The sequence below is a fragment of the Podarcis raffonei genome, chromosome 1, assembly GCF_027172205.1.
Source record: "Podarcis raffonei isolate rPodRaf1 chromosome 1, rPodRaf1.pri, whole genome shotgun sequence".
Lineage (NCBI taxonomy): Eukaryota > Metazoa > Chordata > Lepidosauria > Squamata > Lacertidae > Podarcis > Podarcis raffonei.
The window spans coordinates 108,533,337-108,554,988 of record NC_070602.1 but is presented as its reverse complement, the minus strand read 5'-3'; the positions used below and the strand labels follow the sequence as shown (position 1 = coordinate 108,554,988).

Genomic DNA, 21,652 nt, shown 5'->3' with positions numbered 1-21,652 from the left:
CAAAACACCTACTTCCGGGTTTGCAGCGTTCTTAATCCAAGTTGTTCATAAACTAAGCTGTTCTTAAACCAAGGTACCACTGTATAGAGGGACGCGGGTGGCGCTGTGGGTTAAACCACAGAGCCTAGGACTTGCCGATCAGGTCAGTGGTTTGAATACCTGTGATGGGGTGAGCTCCCGTTGCTCGGTCCCTGCTCCTGCCCACCTAGCAGTTTGAAAGCATGTCAAAGTGCAAGTAGATAAATAGGTACCGCTCCAGCGGAAAGGTAAACGGTGTTTCCGTACGCTGCTCTGGTTCGCCAGAAGAGGCTTAATCATGCTGGCCACGTGACCCGGAAGCTGTACGCCTGCTCCCTCGGCCAATAAAGGGAGATGAGCGCCGTAACCCCAGAGTTGGCCACGACTGGACCTAATGGTCAGGGGTCCCTTTACCTTTACCTTACCATTGTATAGATTTGTAGAGTTGGAAGGGACCATCATCCAGGCCAACCCCCTGCAATGCAGGAATCTCAGCTAAAGCATCCATGACAGATGGGGCCAGCGGGTGTTGTAGTTCAGCAACATCTGGAAGGGCACTGTGTTGACTACCCCTGCATTACAGAAGTGAAATGTTTCTTTTCAGTAAGAGACAGCAAAAGACGCATTTGTGTTACTTACTAGTTCAGGAATAAATAATTCATGGTAGCTGTGCTCCAAACTCTCTTACGAACAGACCCAGCAGCTGTTCCAGTGGTTCATGAATAAAAGGCCCGAACCTATAAATCATCGCAAATTGAATATGGTGCTTCTATTTACTGCAATAATCACATGTCAGCTTTTGTAATGAGTGTGTGTGTTAAGTGTTTACACACCATGTTAATTATTAGAACATTGCTCTTTCTGGGGTTTTGCACTGTGGTGCCAGCTGCTTTTAACACTCTAATTTGTGCAGCTGTAATATGGCCAACACGAGCCTTCTAAAATCATTTCCGTTGCTGATCATTTTTGGTCTAAATTATTCTCCACCCTCCCTTTTTTGTGTGTATGCTTGTTTGGCAAAACGTTCCCTTGTAAGTTTTCCAGGGCTTTTACTACATGGTTTCTCTTAACCTAGAGCTCCAAAATTTCTAAGCATCGAAACTTGGCCCCTGAAACACAAATGCAATTTTGGGCAATTTTTCAGCATGCCAGGTAGCTTATTATAGTTTGCATGTTCAAAATCCAACATTTTGAGTATTCAGATTTGACAGATGTTTTGAATATTCGTAAGTTCTTTAATCCCCCCCCGATAACTTTTCAATGTAATTGTTCACACGCTGTGCTGAATCAGAGGATCAGGCTAACTAACCCAGTGTTCCTGCTGCACTGCCTACATGTTTTCTACCCATTGAAGAGGAAATTGTGAAGCGGGCTCAGTTCAGGCTGTGGATGGTGAAAGATGTCTAGATCTCTTCACTGGTGCCAGTGGAAGTGCATTTGCCATCGCCAGGAATGGGGAACCTTGTGTTCCCTTCTCAGCAACCTTCCAAGACCTGCATGCCAGTGGTGGCCAGGGGCCTGGTTCAAAAGTGAGCAGAACAATGAATATAAATGCTACCTTTGTGCAGCAGGCTAGATGCAGCGCTCTCTCTCTCTATCCCCCTCGCTCTCTCACCTACACACCTACCCCTCTCTATCCTCTATCCAAGCATGCAAGAGGCCTTATATGCCTTTAGGCGCCAGGCGAAAACCTTCATCCATAAACAAATATCTGAAGGCAGCCCTGTATAGGGACATTCTTAATGTTTGATGTTTTCTTCCATTTTTAATATTCTGTTGAGAGCTGCTTATACTGGCTGCAGCAACCTAGTCAGATGGGCGGCAAACTAACAACAACAACAACAACAACAACAACAACAACAACAACAACAACAACAACAACCACCACCACCACCACAACCAGGCCTTGGGCTGATTAAGATCTTATACCCCTTTTAAAATGTGTTTGTGGGAGGGGGGTTATTGGTTTGTTTGGTTTTTGTTGCTGTTGTTTTTATAATGTGTTTTTGTGCTTTTGTATTGCGTTTTTTTATGCAGTGTACTGCCCTGAGATCTGCAGGCGAAGGGTGACATGCGAATTTAATGAAGAAAAGTAAAATAAAAAAATAAGTATTATGAGAGTTGAAGGGCACTTTCCAGCCAGGGGGAAAGCACCCAATGAGAGTCCCTAACAGGGTCAAGGAAGGGCTCCATCCTGGGGAGAGGGGATTGTGGCCCTGGGGAGAATTTGAAAGTTTTGGAATTTTGGCATTTGGCCCCTGGGTGTGGGGTTCCTCACCCCTGACTTGCACCACCTGTTAGGTCAGTGAAACATTATGCTACTTCAGGTTGGTGGTAGAGCAACCCCTGGGATTTCTGCACCAGGTTAACTTTGTGTTCTGCTGGTGGAAGGCGCTTTTGGTTCTACTTCTCTTCTCCAGTTCCATGTACGGAAGCTGATCAGATGGGCAGTTGAATCTTATTTTCACAGCAGCCTCTTCCATTGCAGCTCAGGCAACAGGCTAACTTAGGGGGCTCAAGGGAAGAACCTGCAGAGCTCACAGCTGTGTCCTCCAGGGCCCTCCTGCCACCACTGCTCCTTGTCGCCCAGAATCTGCTGCCTGAGGCAGCTTCCTCACTCTGCCTAATGGCAGGGCTGGCAGTGGATGGGAGTTTCAGGACTGCTATAAATCTAAGCTGTTAAATTTGCACAGTACAGCAACGTTTCCTTTTTATGCCGTAACCCGCCTTGCGATCTTTGGATAAAGGGTGGCATATAAATAGATTAAATAAAGAAAGGAAAGGAGGAAAATATTGACAGTGTTTTAAACAACTTCACTGCTGCCTGTGTGAGGGCTTTGCGAGAGAGAGAGAGAGAGAGAGAGAGGTTAATACTTAGTTTTGCGTATATGTGTGGAATGTAGATATGCCCACTAGGTGTCGCTGTTGTTTATAACTTACAGATCCTAACTTTTAACAAGGGACACAAGTGCAGAATTTCAATAATTTGTGGTTTCTACTGGCATTGGTTGTTTTTTAGTTTTTTGAATTTGTTGAAGGCTGAAATGGTAAAACTTAAGTTAACCATGTGTTTCATACTGGTCCAGGAGTTTGGCCATCACAACTCCCTTTAATATAGTACAGGATTGTTGTTGTTGTTGTTGTTGATTAGTATATTGCCCTTCATCCGAAGGTTCACAGCATAAAAATGTGGAAGGAAAGAACTATGTATGCCATTTTGAGGTCCTTGGGGGAGGTGGTATATAAATTCAACAAACCAGACCATAAGGGAGCATTCATTCAAAATATCACACCAAATGAACACATTTGTAACACCCACCTTTCTCGTTTTATTGCTGCTACGGGTCCCCCCCCCCCAAACCATAGCTTCTTCTCAATTGAGGTTCTCCCCAAACAGATGTGCGGAGAGTGTGGGGCTTATGTATTGGGAAGCAATATAACTACTCCCTGCCTAATTACATCGTTAATCTTCCCTAAGCCTCGCCCACGGGAATCCCAAATGGGGAAAACACCACTCCACGAGACCTTGTGCTTTTTAAAAACAAGACTATAAACATGCTTGACCAGAGCCATTGATGCAAGAAACAAAAATAAATGGATTTGATTCATGGCTGACTATGATTAGATATGAGTTGTGTATAAGAGAGAAGATGGAGGGAATAACTACAGACAGTGCTGTGCTGAAATCTGTCCTCCAGTTTCTCAAATGTCTTCTTCCCCTTCGAGAGAGGCTTCCATTATTCTGCGTTCTCAGAGGGTACTTCAGAATTTCTTTAGAATTTCTGTGGGGGTGCATTTTCAGCTTTCCCAATTCTTCCAAGGTGGCCAAGAGGGGTATATGTGTTTTTTACTTTTGGGCAAATCTTTCCCCAGCGCTCTGGCGGGCCTTCCTGGAAGCTTGTGGGCACCAGTCACAAAATGGCTGCCATGGGGGCATGTCATAACACAAAATGGCTGCCACATCTAAAACAGCAGGGAAGGAACCAGGACCACAAAATGGTGCAGGCATCCCTTTCCCTCACTTTCCCCTCAGTTGGGTAGGGATGGAAGACCACCAGCACACTTGCTTACAAAGAGAAGCCCTTTCTACATTTCCTCTGTTCAGAACAGAAGGGAGAGAAGATGTCTAGCCCTGGCTTCTAGTGAAATGTAGGGGGACGTGTTCTGTGTCGGAGAGATCAAGCCAGATCAGAGAGGAACTGAACAAGAAGAGCACAAGTCTCTTACGCATTGTGGGGATGTTTACTGAAACCTCTTGTGGGCCCCACAGAAGGGACTGGTGGGCGCAGAGGAGCCCATGGAGCCCATTGCCAAGCAACAGTGCAGGGTATCCAAAGAGCTAAAAGAAGTACGGTTTGGCATCTCTTGGGCTTTGTTCCAGAGGCAGAATTTGATGGAACTAGCTTCGGTTGTGATAAACGCGATGAAACACTCCATTAGAAACATATGGCGTAGAATAGGCTTGCACAAAACTTGAGGCTGCACAGTGAATGCAGCCTGCTAACTATGCATTGTGGCCTACATTTCTCTGTTCTTCTTCCCTGCAGGCAGCAAAGAACAGGAGTTTTCACGAGTCCCTGGTAGACCACCATATACAACTGCATTTAACTTGATAGGCCATTAGATGTATAGACCTGGCTTGGGGTCTGTACCATGAATTCTTTCTGATGTTCTAGCACTCTTCTTTATTCTGGCAGTTTTGTTAATTGATTGAAAAGCATTTTGAAGTATTGGTTGACCAAGAATGCTGTCGTAATTTTGTAAATTTGATGTAGCTTTTGTTTTTGTAGGAAATGGAAAATTGCTCAAACCATGTTGTAGATATCAGCTCTGATTCCAAGATGGTGATGATGACTGTTCATTTAAATAATCCATAATGCAATCAACTAAAGGGCTAATATATTCTCTTGAATATATTCAACATTTTTTTAAAAAAAAACAACCCCAAAAACTTTCTGCACCTTCCAAACCTGCAAATGGTGGCATTTTCATAAATGTCACTTTGACATCCATGTAACCACACTTAAATGTCAGACCAGTTTGAAAGCTTTCTTTAAAGTCTTTAAAGAAGCATATTTTGAGACATAGCTCAGTCTTCAGTGTGGTTTTTCAATCTCTCTGCTGCCATGAAAATTAAATGTATCTTTTGCAGCAAAGTGGCCTTCGTTATGTCAGGTTGATATCTACCAGTGTGAATTTATTTGAGCAAGTGTATGACAGGAGATGCGTGTGTTCTGCATAGTGACTTGCCTCGTTAACAAGACTATGGATTTGGTGCATATCATTTTTAGATTTTCTCATTGTGGAATTTGCTTGGTTTACTTAGTGAGGAAGTGGGGGGGGGGTAAAAGTATTAAATGAGTAGTAGCTGGAGCCAGACTTGCCAATGGACTGTGTTCCATTGCCAGTGTTGAAGAAAAATTCAGCAGCCTGCCTTGTCAGCATCTGTATGTGGAATGGACCAGGGCTGCCATCTTGTTTTCTGCCTCAGGCAACAAAATGGGGCAGCCCTGGTCGTGGTTAGATGAATATAGTACATAGAGTGTCAGACATCTTTCACTGAGCCAAACTACACACATTGTCATACCCTTAGGGACATATTCATGCCAGCCCAGATGCAGGACCCAGCCTGTTTGTCCCTGCTTTCACCTTCCTTCCTTCCTTCCTTCCTTCCTTCCTTCCTTCCTTCCTTGTCATTCATTTCTTTCTTGCCTTCCAGCCCTTTTCAAAAGTTTCACAACAGCTACTGTAGTATCATTATATTGAGTGACTTATACAAATTCTTGCATTTTACCACTGGAGGTGAATTAATTTAGGAGAATTGCTAGGATTTATGTTTCTTTTATTACACAGAGAGAATAATTGAAGACCATGAAATGATGATTGAAATCCAGTCAAGATGGGGAATTGAAGAAGGCAATAGATTTTATTTTAGAAAAAATTATGCCAAATACGAGTTCTTCAAAAACCCTGAGGTAAGTCATGACTGTATATTGATTTGATTCAATTACTAATCCTTAATATTTAGGGTGGCTAGTCATCAGTTATGGCACCCAGTTAAAACCAGACTATTGCCAAGAAATGTAATTAACTGTACCATTGCATACACACATACACCCACACCCTGATAACATGGATATAATTCTAGGCTCTGAGGGTCAGATGAAACAAGTTTCTGCCAGATACCTAACAAGGCAACACAGCATTATTAGAATAAGTGGAAGAAGTGGCAGGGAGTTTGGGCTCTGTTGAGTTCCTTTATCTTACTTATTGCTGCCACTGTTCAGTGTTCTCAAATGGAGTATAGCAGGCTTGCAAATAGTTCTGCAAAGCTGGTCCCATTAGTACTAGCCCACGCCACTGCCTGAATATTGGGTGGCCACATGAATGTTGCCCCACTCCCTGGCAGGGCCCATATTCAGACATCTCCCCACTTACGTGGGGGCTGCGTTCCCAGGTACTGCATATATATGTGAAATTGTGTATTGTGGGGAACACACTCTTTTAAGAAGCCTGTAAACACCCCTTAAACCTCTGGAAACCCTTGAAGGTGTTGCAAAGGTTCCTGGGATTGCTTACTGTTTTCCCGCTCTTTTTGTGTTTTTTTAAAAAATATATTTATTGAAATTTTCAAAAAAATAAAAAAAGAAAGACAAAAAAGAAAAAAGAGAGAGAAAAAAAGAAAAAACAGCAATTGAAAAAGTTTACATTACTTACTTTCCATACCCAAATTCCTTGACTTCCCCACACCTGCCCTTCTTGTATTCCTGTTCCAATTTTTAGCTCAGCAAATTTTTGTCCCCACACTTTACCTTGTTTTCTCTGATTCATTTTAATTAACCAATTTTAACTTATAAACCTCAATCTTTATATTTCAAAACTTATTCTTAAAATACTTTTCCTAAATTCGCCCCATCAATTTAATTAATCCATTTTAACTTTAGAACCTCATTCTTTATACATCAACACTTATTCTTAACAATCTTTTTCTAAGGTCGGCCCCAAATCCCTTCCCCAAAATCCCCATTTTTATGTTAGTGCCAAAACCAACTTAATTAAAACAAAATATATTTGTACACCCTTTGGATTCCCGAAGCCCTACCACCCCCTTTCCCGGTTTCGAACCCCAACCAAAGTCCATCAGTCCATCTTCAATCAGCCTGGCGACCTCACATCCGAGGCACTTAACTCTCTCTCAATTTCTCTCTGCCGGTTTTTTTGATAGTCCTTTATTTTAAATTCCGAATCTCGAAGAGGCTCTGTTCCAATAAGGTCCACATTTCTTCCAGCCAGACCTCCATATTTAACAATGAAGCCAAGATCTTGTCTCTTACTTCTCATAAGTCCAAATGTCCCAAAGGCTCCAAATTCCACATTAGCCAAATTTGTATTCCATATGTCTTCAGATCTCCATATAAGGGGATCTCTCCAATTTCCATTCTTCACTTCAAACCAAATTTTCATCAACCTGTTCTTATTTTCCTTTATGTCCAACTTAACAGGCCTCTGGCTCTCCTTGATCATCTGCGACAACACAGCGCCTCCATCTTTTTCCTTCATCTTTTTCTTTTTGTGCCATTTCTGTTTCCCCACTCTTTTCAATCTGTTTCGTGCCTTTTTTCCAGTTTAAATTGATTTCTTAAATTATTTCCTGGTGCCACACATAAACGTGGTTGCATGCATAAGTGGAGAGACACCTGTACATTCTACCTGAACTTTAGATATCTCTTTGAGAAGAAAACCCTGATTACATATGGCTCAACAAATCCACCCAAGTACTAATCCTCTTAATGTTCTGAATGCCGTGGAAGACCCTCTGTTTATTATCAGGAGTAAAGCATTAAGAACACCGGGTGTTGCCTTTAGTCAGATTATTTCTCTAGCTATCACTATTATCATTCATTTCATTTCTATAGCACTTTATAGATTTAAAATCTCAGAGCAGTTTAGAACACATTAAAACATCAAATAAAACAATCCAGATAAAAACGTCACTGAAGAAACTCAACTGTAAAGTGTAGGCCAGTTTTGTCTACTCTGGTTGTAACCACTAGTTCAGAGCCCAGGCAACTCTTTTATTTGATCCTTTTAACTGGACCTGCCAGGAATGGAACCTGGGTCTTTCTGCATTCAAAGCATGTGATCTGCCACTGAGCTTTGGTTCTTCATGGTATAAGCAGATTTCATGTTCTTATTTTACAAGAGGGCTCATAAACAGGGTATAAAGGAAATGAAACCTAGGCCTTCTAACTAAATGTGGTGTGCATCTGCGAATGTTTCCTGAACCCTTCTAGTACTTTTGTTTTTTCTTTAACAGACTTTCTTCCCTGCACACCTGATATCCCTCTCAAATGAGATCAATGGAGCCATGAGCCACACGCAAATACTGCAGGTGAGATGTTGATGTTTTAAAAATGGGACCGCTCAGCTGAGTGTGTCTGAAAATCTCAAGCATTGCCTTTGTTTGACAGAACAATAGGGCTGGCATGGCCCAGCACTGTTAAGAACGGCATGGTCCCTACCTATTCCCCAAATTTAAGTGCTTTATTAAACAAGCCTCCTTCTTCACCCTCACATTCTGCTCTACGGAGAGTTCTGGTTTAAGGATAGCCAGTGATGGCTTGTGCTCATTAGAAATGTTAAGACAGAAATCTGGGTGACCATCAGTGAATGGTATCTTAGCCCATGGCAGGCAGAGCCAACTAATTCTAACTTTCTCCTCATCCTCTTTCCTGCTATAAAGGGCAACACTGAAACTAAGGAGGAGGAGGGAGCTGACAGGTCGTACCGGTGGCATCGTGTGTGGGGGCACAAGGGCTGTTAGGGTGTGCTGCCTCAATAGAGTTGCATGCTTGCATCGCTGGGCTCTGTTGAAAATGGCTTCTCCATGTGAACCAGGAAGTGACCTCTCCAGACAATGGAATGACTCTTTCCTTATCTCTGTGGCTGGGATCTCTTCTTGGATGACACGGATGCCATTAGGCAGTTGAACGTGCATGTGTACTCCATCCATTTCCCTCCCACTCCCCTCTGTGCAGCACTGGGCACGCTATGCCACTGGGTAGTACCACCCTCAGGACTGGTCTATGTAAGGAGGCAGGCAGGTGTGGGCAGGTTGAGGTTGGTGGGGCAATGCCCCATTCAGTCTTAACGGACCAGCCTCCAAATGAATAGTTTTCACATTATTTCACCACTAGAAGTCATTTGAATAAGATAGCATGTTCCATGTGCCTAGCAATCTGATTGTTTTCGCAGGTGGGCTCCCAGACAGGAGTTGTGAAACAGGTTATGAGATGCATACAGACTTGGTTTCTTAGAAAATATTATTTTTTAAAAAGTTATTACTTCTGTTAGCATCAGTTATTTACATGCTAAAGAGCAGGGGTGGTGGTGGGGAACCTGGAAAAAGATGTACAGTGGTACCTTGGTTTTCGAACTTAATCCATTCCAGGAGTCCGTTCGACTTCCGAAACTGTTCAAAAACCAAGGCACAGCTTCCAGTTGGCTGCAGGAACTTCCTGTGCTCAAGTGGAAGCCACGTTGGAAGTTCAGCTTCCGAAAAACATCCACAAACCAGAACACTCACTTCAGGGTTTGCGGCGTTCGGGAGCCGATTTGTTCGCCGACTAAGCCATTTGGGAACCAAGATACCACTGTACTTTTTGCTGTGAAGATCGGGTCTGCGTTGGCAAATGTAAGGTTGGCAAATGTTAGAGCTCAGTAAAACAAGTAAAATAACAACAATAGCAAAAGCCCTGCTCTGCTGAATCAGAACAAAGGCCCAGCTAGTCCAGTATCCTATTCTCACAGTGGCTAACAAGAAGCCTCTGAGAAGTCCACAAGCAGGACCTGAACAAAACTTTCCCCAGTTGTGACTCCCAGCTACTGGAATGCAATGGCATGAACTTCACTGTCAAGGCTAGTGGCTAAATAACAGCAGGCTACCATATCCTTAGGGATGCAGGTGGTGCTGTGGGTTATAAACCACAGAGCCTAGGGCTTGCCAGTCAAAAGGTCAGCGGTTCGAATCCCCACGACAGGGTGAGTTCCCGTTGCTCGGTCCCTGCTCCTGCCAACCTAGCAGTTTGAAAACACGTCAAAGTGCAAGTAGATAAATAGGTACCGCTCCGGCAGGAAGGTAAACAGCGTTTCCGTGCGCTGCTCTGGTTCGCCAGAAGCGACTTAGTCATGCTGGCCACATGACCCGGAAGCTGTACGCCGGCTCCCTCGGCCAATAAAGCAAGATGAGCGCCGCAACCTCAGAGTTTGTCACGACTGGACCTAATGGTCAGGGTTCCCTTTATCTTTTTACCATATCCTTAGTAACATTACCAGCGTGCAAAGTGTTTTCAGAGTGTGTGGAAGCTCTGAGGTCCTTTCGCGAAAAGCTTAGCAATATAGGAAACCAAATAATGTGTTCCGTTTCAGTCAGATTAGCAGCTGAATTCCCACAGGCTTCTGAGAACTCATACTCCTCACCTGTCAGCGCAGTCCGAAGATCTTCCAGAGCTCCCAAATATGCACAGGAAGGAGTAGCTGGATAAAGGTCTGTTCCTGTGGGATTCAAAGTGGTATTTTTTCCCCTTTCAGATGTTTTTAAGTTCCAGTACATATCCTGAAATTCACAGTTATTTACATGCTAAAGAGCAAGGGAAAAAAACCTGGAAAAGGATGTACTTTTTGCTGCGAAGATCGGGTCTGTATTTTTCCACTAAGGGGACGTCAAAGGTAAGGTTGGCAAATGGTAGAGCTCAGTATGCATCATATTCTCTCCACAGTAAGGGATAGTTTTGTCTTCCTTAAGTCCTCTTGAAAAAGCCAAGCTCCCCCTCCCTCAAGTTTTGTTGATGATGCTGAAAAGTGAAGAAGACATTTATGGTGCAGGCAGGCATGGAACGGGCTAGGGGTTTTTGTTTGGTAATAGTCGAATAAATGAAAGTGGTTTTTATAACTTGCAGAGTTAACTCGCAAAGTGAATTTTTAGCATGTCTAATTTAAATAGGTAGCTAAACAACTGTAGGGCACTTAGTTGGCGAAGGATAGTATAGGAATTACACTGGTTTTGGCTGTAAGTTGCTCTGAGTTGCCTTTGGCAAAAGAAAGTGACTAATAAATTCACAAGGGATAATAATATATGGGTGTTGATCGAAATTTCTTCACTTCAGAAAAGTAAGTTGTTGCACCTTACATTGAAACACCTTTCTTTTATTGTTTAGATGCTGACTTGGGGAATTATATACTTTAAAGAACGGTCTCTCCCCCCACCTTTTGGTGTAAACAATTTAAGATGTCTGTAATAGTTTTATATTGCTCTTCCTTTTAGGAGCCAAGGCACCTGCAGCTTTTCAGTGAATTCAGCAGTAGTGACATATATGTGTCTTTGACAGGCAAAAAGATATCTGGAGTGCCAGTCAGCTATGGGTTCTGCTTTAAGGTAAATGCCTAACCTTTTTGATAACAAATAAAACATATTTATTTGTGGGGAGGGGGAGGATTTATTTACCTCTGTTAAAAATTGGCACCAGGAAAAAGAATATTGAAATTAAATTAATTTTTTAAATGAAATTTTGATTATGAAATGGGAGAATTAGTGGCCTTTATTTCAACAGGTATTGCCTTCAAGATATGAATTAATGTTAAAACAATATGCTGTGGCCTTCTAGCCTCAGAAAGCAGGAGGAGCCAGAGACCTGAAACAACTTTATGCAGAAAGTGAACAAAATAGGACCTGCTGGGTGACAGCAATTCGGTTGCTTAAGGTAAATGTCCTCTTCTCCTATTAATTGCCTTCGCCAGTTATTTCTGTATACAAAATGCCTCGTTCCTCTTTTACAGCCTCTGGGTAAAAATGGTATTTTCAGTCTCCTTAAGCTCTGTGTTTTCTGTTTTTACATACATACTTTTATACCCCACACTTGAAATCATAAATTTTATGTTTCCAGGGCAGCTGACAGTGTAGTAATAAACAATAAAAATAGAAAATGATCAAGCCTATAAACTAAGACAGCAGACTAAACAGCGACAACCCATGTGAATAGACAGTAAGATAAACTCTTCTTAAAGTTAAAAAGGGTAACCTTAGCAGTTCTTATACCTTATTAGCTGGAAAAATTGTTATTCCGCCCCCTTTTTGTATGACTCTTAGTTACCCTTTAATGATTAAAGCATACAGACACGACAAATAAAAAGTTTAGTAATGGTTATTATTAATAAAGGATCTTGAAAATAAGACCTTCTAACTTCAGTGGGGCTTGCTCCCTAGGAAATAATTTTAGGATTGCAGTCACTCAGGCTTACTTGCCAATACAGGTCAATTTTACAGTACTATTAAGAGGGAAGTTTAGAAATTATATCACATGCCATGCTAAACAGTCCCCCAATCCCCAGGGGGAAATTTCCATGGGTTGCAGAGGAAATGGTGAATGTTCCAGGAAGGGGGGAAAAGGAACCAAACCTATATGGCTGGCTACTGTTGGAGGAGAATGCTGGTGTAGGTAGACAGTTTGGCCTAATCCAGCTTTTCTGTTCTTAAATATTTTTTAAAACTCCCTGCAAAGGAGTGTCAGCATCCTTAACTTCGAAACAGAAAAGTAGCTACCTACTAACTGCTTCAAAGCTTCTTTTTTCTTTTAAAGGGGGCGGGCAGATTGTGGGGAGAGGCAAAGTGTGATGGAAATTACCCACTTTGTGGTTGGCACAATTCACCACTGAGTACTTTCCGACTGTTGATCTTGAAATCCACAAGACTGTAATAGCTCTTATCCTTCTTCTTTGTTTGTAGTATGGGATGCAGCTTTACCAGAATTACATGCACCCCTATCAAGGTAGAAGTGGGTGCATTTCTCTGAGCACACCTGTGGTAGGTACTTCTCAGCTCATATGAAGCAATACCGATCCACAAAACCTGGCCTGCTGCTTTCTCCCAGCCCCCATCCTGCCCCAGTTATCCACCAGGTTTTCCATAGTATTGCAAGAGTATTACATTATGCTGTAATCTGATCTCAGGGCATCCCATTACCTGCAAAGATTTATTTAGTTCATACTATTTTAATTCATAGTGTTCCTGTCAAAGATGTTAAAACTAACTGTAGCTCCCTGCTCCCCTTACATGAACCATGCCCAGGATCATATGGATGAACCTCAGTGAGATGCTTTCATCCATTTTGATATGTGCCTGTATCTTAGCAGCTGCTGGAAAGAAGTATTTGGGTTGCTTCTATATAGAGTGCAATGCAAACTCAACAAAAGGGGGGGACAGTTCCTATATCTCTGAGATAGACAAGCTTTGGGGGGCCCAAGGCCCACATGTAGTGGTGGATAAAGGGGGGTACAGTCACACACACACACACACACACACACACACAAAACCTCACACATGCGTATAAACACGCACGCACAAACTTTCCCACCTCTTGCACACACATACAGTGTTTAACCTGCCTCACAGTGCTCCTGATGCTACCAAGATAGTTGTCTGCAGTGATTTTGGCTATACAGTGGTACCTCGGGTTACAGACGCTTCAGGTTACAGACACATCAGGTTACAGACTCCACTAACCCAGAAATACTACCTCAGGTTAAGAACTTTGCTTCAGGATGAGAACAGAAATTGCGCAGTGGCAGCGGGAGGCCCCATTAGCTAAAGTGGTCCCTCAGGTTAAGAACAGTTTCAGGTTAAGAACAGACCCCCAGAACGAATTAAGTTCTTAACCTGAGTTACCACTGTATGGGGAGCACTGCTGCTGTCGGGAGAGATGTTTAATGTTTCCCAGTGGACAAAAGGCTACTCTCCCTGTGCCGAAATCAGTGGTGCCAGCTGGCTGATGATACCCCACCTGAAGTGATGGGACCTAGAGTGACCGAGAGCTACATCTAGCTCATGTGTTTCCCACCTGTGCCCTCTGTGGACCATCTCTCTATTCACTTAGTTACAGGGCTCAGAATAAGCTCTTAGAATCCATCACGTTCCAGGAAGAGATAGGGCAAGACCACTTAGCTGCCGGACGTAGATAATTCTTTTTACCACTTTTGCCATCATCCTAATACCATTTAAATAGGTGGTCCTCCTCAGATAGGCGTTTATTTCTTCTTTTGCTTCCCACTATTGCAGCGGCTGTCAGAAAGTTATCTCGCCCATTTTTATATTAACTACCGTAAAATCTTCCATTTAGATGTACGAGTAGAATTGTTATGGTGTCGAATAAGCAGAGAGCAGAGTGTAAACCCTCTTATATATATGAAATATCTTTTTTTCTGATCTTGATAACTGGATAATCCCTCAGGACATATTTATTGCAATATATATATACAGAACACTTTTGCCTTATTCTTAATATAGTTTCCAACTGGCTAATCAATAGATGCAAAGATTATTATTGCTCTGAGAGTGGTTCAGGGAGAAGCCAAATGCTGTATCTAAAACAGAACACTGAGGAGATACTGTGAAATGTTTCGGTCAGTAATGTTTTTAAATGGATTTTTTTTCCCCTTCTCCTTTTTGCAGAGAAGTGTTTCAGAGAATTCTCTAGTGGCCATGGACTTCACAGGACATAAATCCAGAGTGATTGAAAACCCCACAGAAGCCCTTTCAGTTGCAGTGGAAGAAGGATTAGCATGGCGGGTAGAAAAAAAGTTCATTACAATGTTTTTTTCTGTTGGTTTTTTTTCTTTCTTTCTTCTGAAATATTTACAATTTTCTTTCTTTCTTCCCATGTAGAAAAAAGGGTGTCTGCGACTTGGTGCTCACAGTAGTCCCAATACTCTGCAGAATGTGTCATCGAATATAGGTATGTACCATTCCAGAAGGTCTCATGGAATGCAGCACTATCGTCATACACAAAAATGATCCTAGTAAGAATTTTCCCTCCCCTTTCTTCCTGACGCTTCAGCCATACACAGTTCACAACCGTGGTTTCACCATAAGATCTCTAGAGATGAGGCGCACCAACTAATTTTGCGACAAGGACTGGTGGATGGGTAAGAGTTCCAACCATCATCATCATCATCATCATTATTATTTTAAAACTGGACTAACTGTTAACTGCTTGAGTAGTCAAATTGTTCCCATGGCTCGCAATGATAAAACGAAATCAGACATAACAGGCAGATGATACGCTAGTGGCTGCCTTGAAAGAATGTACAGGTGGTCCTAAAATTGGTGAGAGAGTTTGTGGCACCAGCTTGGATGTCACTACCTTTCTGGATACAGTCGTACCTTGGAAGTCAAATGGAATCCGTTCCGGAACTCTGTTTGACTTCCAAAATGTTTGGAAACCAAAGTGTGGCTTCCGATTGACTGCAGGAAGCTCCTGCAGTCAATCAGAAGCCGTTCCAGACGTTCGGCTTCCAAAAATCGTTCGAAAACCAGAAGACTCACATCCAGGTTTAGATTGCTCAGGAGCCGATTTGTTCAGGAGCCAAGGCATTTGAGATCCAAGGTACGACTGTATTTTGTGGTTTCCTAAATTTAGTGTCCTTGATTAGGACACTATACTTCTGTTGATGCAGCCTAGAATAGCAACCCACCCTAACAGAACCACTGAGCCTCTCTTGACATGTTTGGCCCTGCCTCTGCGTTCCCATTATCTTCCTTGGCAAACGGTGGAATTGGGACCACAAAGTTGCTGAGATAACACATCGATCTTGGATAACTGGTGAATGTTTGGTTCGGGTTTCATTCTTTGGCCACTAGATGGAGTGCTGAAATACAGTGATCTTAAGAGCAGTTGAGAATGCATTTATTTATTGCTGTCACAGATTTGCCACTTAGGTAGATAAAATAATGTCTCTTTGCCATGAGCAAGTACTTATTTCTGCCCCTAAACTTTGATGCTTGTTAGGAAAGCTACAAAACTTTAACAACAACTCACTGCTGCCAGATTTTCATACTTGTTTGATACTTGTTTCTTTTCCTTCACCTCCTAGTGTTTTCTTGGTACGGGATAGCCAGAGTAACCCCAAAACCTTTGTGCTGTCACTGAGCCATGGATTGAAAATAAAGCACTTTCAAATTGTACCCGTAAGTATAGCCAGCAAGTTTGTGGGCCGGTAGTATATTTTTTCTTTTCTTCAATGGTTTTTATACTACTGCCAAAACAGTGGCATGCCTCTTGGTAATTCATTCTGTTTCTAATGGCTAAAAAATGCTGCTTACAGTTTTTTGTGAAATAGGGATGGTTTGAGAATTAAAACCTCGCACACATGAAAATGGAATTCTAATGGAACTCCTTACGATAGCCTCTGCATTTTCTTAAATCCAAATGCAAGTGTGCATATGTATGCACACAAAAACACATTATTTTGAGTGTTATCTAGCTTTAAATTACGGTGTTTTGCACATTTTAATTAATTAATTAATGCAGTATTGTGAGTTTCCTTGTAAGATTTGTTTCCCCCTAAAAGGTAGGATAGAAATCTATTAAATAATACGTGTGTGAGAGAGAGAGAGAGAGAGAGGGAGAGAGAGAGAGATAGAGAATATGAATGTATTGTATACATGCTCTCTTTCAGATTATAGGCCTGTCGTTCTAGTTTTATTTTTCTCCCCATATGTTTTGAGTGTCCTAGGACTTGGTAGAATCTGTTGAGAGTCAAAAGGCAAGCACAACTTCCTTATATTTTATCAGAAAACGGGGCAGTGTTCATAAGCAAAAGGGGAATGTTTTAAAAACACAGTGAGTCAGAATGAACACTCAAAAAAGATAAGTCTTTACCACTATATTAACACAGCAATGCTATAATGCCTGCTTGGAAGTAAGTCCCATTGAAGCCAATGGAGCTTAATTCTAGGTTAAGTAGGTATAGTTAAGCAGCCGAGTTCTGCACCATGAAAGGCTAGAATAGGCTACTGGAAAACATTTTTAAAGGGAAGGACACCCATGTGCTTCATTTGCTTTGCCTGATGCTCCTGTTGGACATGGGGATGGGCGAAATGGAGCTATCCAAGGAACGCAGGCCCAATTTTGCAGATGCTGGGAGTCTGCCCTGTGGCTTTTGAGACTTTGCTCATCCCTCCTAATACATTTTCAGCAATATCAGATCTCTGGATAAGCTTCCCGCATTGTGCCATTCTTCTGCCTGGCATATGCAAGGGCTTCCAGAGTTAAAGCAAAGCGTATTTAAATCTATCTCTTTGTTTTTGGATTTATGGCTTACCTTCTTGCCTCAAGGTGAGAAAGGCAAATAATATTAACCAGTACAACATCACAAAAACGAAGAAGCAAATCAGTGACAATGGGCAAAAACCTTCAAAGCAATATATATCCCCTTCTTTATTATTTGTCTTAGAACTGCAGCCTTTAAGTGATTAGCTCCCAGTGTTTGTTGAGAAGCTACAGCACATCACAGAAAAAGAGGGGTACATCTTTTTGTTGCCTTGGCAACACAAGGGTGTGCTTCCTTCCCTCTGCCCCCCCCCCGAATGGGCAAACGTTACTCAGTTTTGCAATGCCCCCTCCAAACTTTTTGCAACATGGAGATCCAACATCACAGCCTGCAAATGAGGCTCCAAAATGATGGGAGCTGATCTTTAGGTGTTGGAGAATCTAAAGTCCCAATCTACACTTGGTCTTAGTGGCAAATGAGTATCCACCTAACCACCATCGCAGAGGCTGGATGAATGAAATAAGGATTGCAGAGCACAATGGAAATTATTGTTGATGTGGTGTTTCCTCTTCTTGCAGTTGGAAGAGGAAGGCAAGCTGTTTTATACGCTGGATGATGGCCACACCAGATTTTCTGATCTCATTCAACTAGTGGAGTTCTACCAGCTCAATAAAGGCATCTTACCTTGCAAGTTAAAACATTACTGTGCCCGAATTGCATTTTAACCAAAATGTTAACACCTCACCAAAGCCTCGTAGGATAGAAAGGCTGAATGTTCCTTTTGACAAAGAAGTTTTGTAAATGAAGGGAGTAAACAAAAAGCCAGTGAATGTAAATTTCAGCTTGCAAAGAAGGATTTGTATTCACCATAGCAAAACAAAATCCAGTACTTTCGTGTTAGAGTTGGCTAATCAACAGTTGATCTTCCACAAAATGAATCTGAAGCTGAAATTGTAACGCTGCAATCCTAGGGAGTATTTTTCAAATGCCAATAAATGTCTTTTTCACTAGTTTCCTTTATCCCTTTCAAAGTGTGTCTCATTTTAAGGCAAATCCTTTTTACACAATTATTGTAAAACATAAAAAAGACGCAAACATGGTGGTGGGGTGCAATGAGACCAATCGGCATGCCGCACATTTTTTGCACTGAATTTTTGGATTCTGTTTCAAAGTTTGCCAGTTGAATCTTCAACAGATTTGGAAAATGGTGGGAGTAAAGTGACAAAATTTGGGGCAGTAGACTGGCGCACAGTTCTTTTCTTTTTTCATGGAGAGATCATGGGTCAACAGAAGCACACATTTGTGGAAAGGGTGAGGAGTAATGACATCGTCCAATGATGTTCTTTGTTGGGGCACCCACTGCTGCTGGTGTGAATAATAGTGTGACATGCTGGTATATTGCTCAAAAAGCCACAGGTCCATAACACAACAAGTAAAGGTCCAGTCGTGACTGACTCTGGGGTTGCGGCGCTCATCTCGCTTTATTGGCCAAGGGAGCCGGCGTACAGCTTCCAGGTCATGTGGCCAGCATGACTAAGCCGCTTCTGGCAAACCAGAGCAGCACATTGAAACGCTGTTTACCTTCCCGCCAGAGCAGTACCTATTTATCTATATGCACTGTGTGCTTTCGAACTGCTAGGTTGGCAGGAGCAGGGACCGAGCAACGGGAGCTCACCCTGTCGCGGGGATTCAAACTGCCGACCTTCTGATCGGCAAGTCCTAGGCTCTGTGGTTTAGACCACAGTGCCACCCACGTCCCTAACACAACAAGTACTTCATCGTGAAAAGAACATTAGCAAATGAGACAGAAGCACTCGTATTATAGTCAGGGAAACTTAATGCAATATTCCCCACATCTTTTTTGTTTCTGAAACATCTGGAGGCACTATCTTTTTTCCTTCAGCCCTGCGCTATCATTCCCTCTCTTTCCCCCTCCCCGGCCTTGTTGCTGGAGATTTCTCTGAAGCCACCAAGACAGGACATAACAGATATATTTAAATACGCACGCAAGCTTTCAGAGGTTAAACACTTGATGGTCTGTGCATAATCAATGTGTACGGTAGACCAATTATGATAGCTTTAATGAAATGCATGAATATTTAAAACTTAATGGATCTGACTTTGTAGTCGGCCTTACAGCCCTTTCTTAAGACATATGAACCAATGGTAAATGTTGGCCTCAGGAGGGCAGCAGCGTGCTGTGGAATTTGTAGAAGGCGCCATTGTTTTCCTGTCAGCTCCCAGAAACAGCTGTGGCTTCCTGGTCTCTGCGCACCTTCCGAAAACCCAGCGCTTTTTCTCCCTATAAATTATTCACTTGTTCTGTACCAATTAGTTCTACCAGTTGCAAGGTTTGTTATCAAGTTAAGCTTCAAGACAGAACCTGAATTCAATGAACGATTAAATATTTATTAACGCAGATGATTAAATATGCAGATACTCTGTGAAGCTTGTTCTTGGAACCATTCTATTACCTTTTTCAAAAAATACTAATGATTTGTATAATTAATTTTTTTATATATTATGTGTGGGGGGGGAGCCTGAAAGATTTTATAAAAGCTGAACTGAGAGAGTTTTCAGGGGGTCAGAGGGTTGCAGGACATCAAAAGGAAGACTGTGAAATGCTACGAAGGTGGGGATCCTATTCAAGGCTCCAAAGTTAATGACACACACACACACACACACACACACACACACACATATATATATATATATATATATATATATATATATATATATATATATATATATATATATGGTAAAGGTACCCCTGCCCGTACAGGCCAGTCTTGACAGACTCTAGGGTTGTGCATTCATTTCACTCTATAGGCCGGGAGCCAGCGCTGTCCGCAGACACTTCTGGGTCACATGGCCAGCGTGACAAGCTGCGTCTGGCAAGCCAGCGCAGCACACGGAACGCCGTTTACCTTCCCGCTGGTAAGCGGTCCCTATTTATCTACTTGCGCCTGGGGTGCTTTCGAACTGGTAGGTTGGCAGGCGCTGGGACCGAGCGACGGGAGCGCACCCTGCCGCGGGGATTTGAACCGCCGACCTTTCGATCGGCAAGTCCTAGGCACTGAGGCTTTTACCCACAGCGCCACCCGCGTCCCTTCATATATAAAGCTTCCCAAGGGGCTCATCTGAGAACCATCATTCTCTCATATATATATATATATATATATATATATATATATATATGAATGAATGATGGTTCTCTCAGATGAGCCCCTTGGGAAGCTTTCCCTATGACCGGTGCTAATTGTTCCACTGTTTAGCAATTTCTGAAGGTGGCTCAGTTCATTCCATCGCAATTCATACTTCAGAGAGGCGAGAGAGAGAGAGATACATACGTAACAGTACCTACAACTCTAAATGTGTATCTTTTTTTCTGTCACCACCTTAGCTTTTATGAGTAGAAGAATAGTTCTGGGGGATACCAGTCTTAACGGGAGTTCTTGGAGTGATACAATTTTTAAAAACATGTTAGGAATCCTGTAACGCTGCCATATTCTTCTGATCTGTCGCAGGTCTTACAAGTTCCATGCTTCGTCTCTCTTGGCAGCTACACCTCATCTCAGAATAAGGTAGAACTAAAGTCTAGTACTAAGAAAATAAGAATATTTCTTATCAGATCTCGAGGGGAGGGGGAGATCTATATTTTATATGTTCACAACGGGGTCTGCCAAATTTCCTAGCCTTTATCCCGTCAAGTCACGTGTCGCCAAATGTCTCCTTTAAACCATAATTGCTTTTAACAGGAGTGGAAGAACTCCTGCACCCTTTGAGAAGAGAGAGGGTGGGAAGATTATGGGATGGGGGAGGGAATGCCCTCTCTCAGGCACTTGCAATATCTGTACTGCATTTCACGCTTTGGTTCGCTTCACCATCAACTTTTCGAGAGAATGCTTTGCAAACAGCTGCTAACAGGCGAGTGTCACTTACATATTTTGATTGATTGGTTTCCATTCCAAAGACTTTGGGATAGATCACAGTGCCAGCAACAGACTAGCCTCTCTGCCTTCAGGTTCCAGTGCCAGGAAGACACCAATAGGCTCTTTTCATCCGAGTTTCGTAATGCTGCTGATGTAACAGTACTTGTACATTCAGATATGCATGGAAGCTGTTCTGTTGGTAGCCACTCAGAGTGGCTGGGGAAACCCAGCCAGATTTGGTTACTAGCCCAATGACTATCTACTAGCTGAGGTTAAATAGGAAATAGCATATAGTTTTAAAAGCTAATTTTATGAATTAGTAGGCAGCTTAAACAACAGGAATTGCAGGAGGAACAAACGGGCAGCTTTCACAATGGAGGAGAATAGAAAGTGGGCTCCCTCAAAGATATGTATTGGGATTGGTGCTATTTCACGTACTCATTAAGAGCCTGATTTTGTGGATGACGCCAAATTACTCAGAGTGGCATAAACCCAGATGGGTGGTGAAGAGCTCCCAAAGGATTTCTCCAAATGGGGTGAATGGGTAGCAAAATTTGCAAATGAGGTGGAATATCAGTAAGGTGATGGATGTTGTGACA

At 42.4% G+C, this 21,652-nt stretch overlaps 1 protein-coding gene across 2 annotated transcripts in view; it reads left to right on the top strand.

The window, feature by feature from the left end:
* Nucleotides 1-18,141, top strand: part of GRB14 (growth factor receptor bound protein 14) — a 45,541-nt gene extending 27,400 nt beyond the window's left edge. For both annotated transcript variants that reach the window (XM_053408483.1, XM_053408489.1), the window contains 11 exons: nt 5,872-5,993; nt 8,336-8,410; nt 10,609-10,746; nt 11,342-11,452; nt 11,682-11,777; nt 12,800-12,877; nt 14,522-14,638; nt 14,735-14,804; nt 14,907-14,994; nt 15,943-16,036; nt 17,700-18,141. In XM_053408483.1, the coding sequence (XP_053264458.1) occupies nt 5,872-5,993; nt 8,336-8,410; nt 10,609-10,746; nt 11,342-11,452; nt 11,682-11,777; nt 12,800-12,877; nt 14,522-14,638; nt 14,735-14,804; nt 14,907-14,994; nt 15,943-16,036; nt 17,700-17,846 (1,136 nt within the window). In that variant the 3' untranslated portion in view covers nt 17,847-18,141. The remainder of the gene's footprint in view (nt 1-5,871; nt 5,994-8,335; nt 8,411-10,608; nt 10,747-11,341; nt 11,453-11,681; nt 11,778-12,799; nt 12,878-14,521; nt 14,639-14,734; nt 14,805-14,906; nt 14,995-15,942; nt 16,037-17,699) is intronic.
* Nucleotides 18,142-21,652: the final 3,511 nt, after the last annotated feature.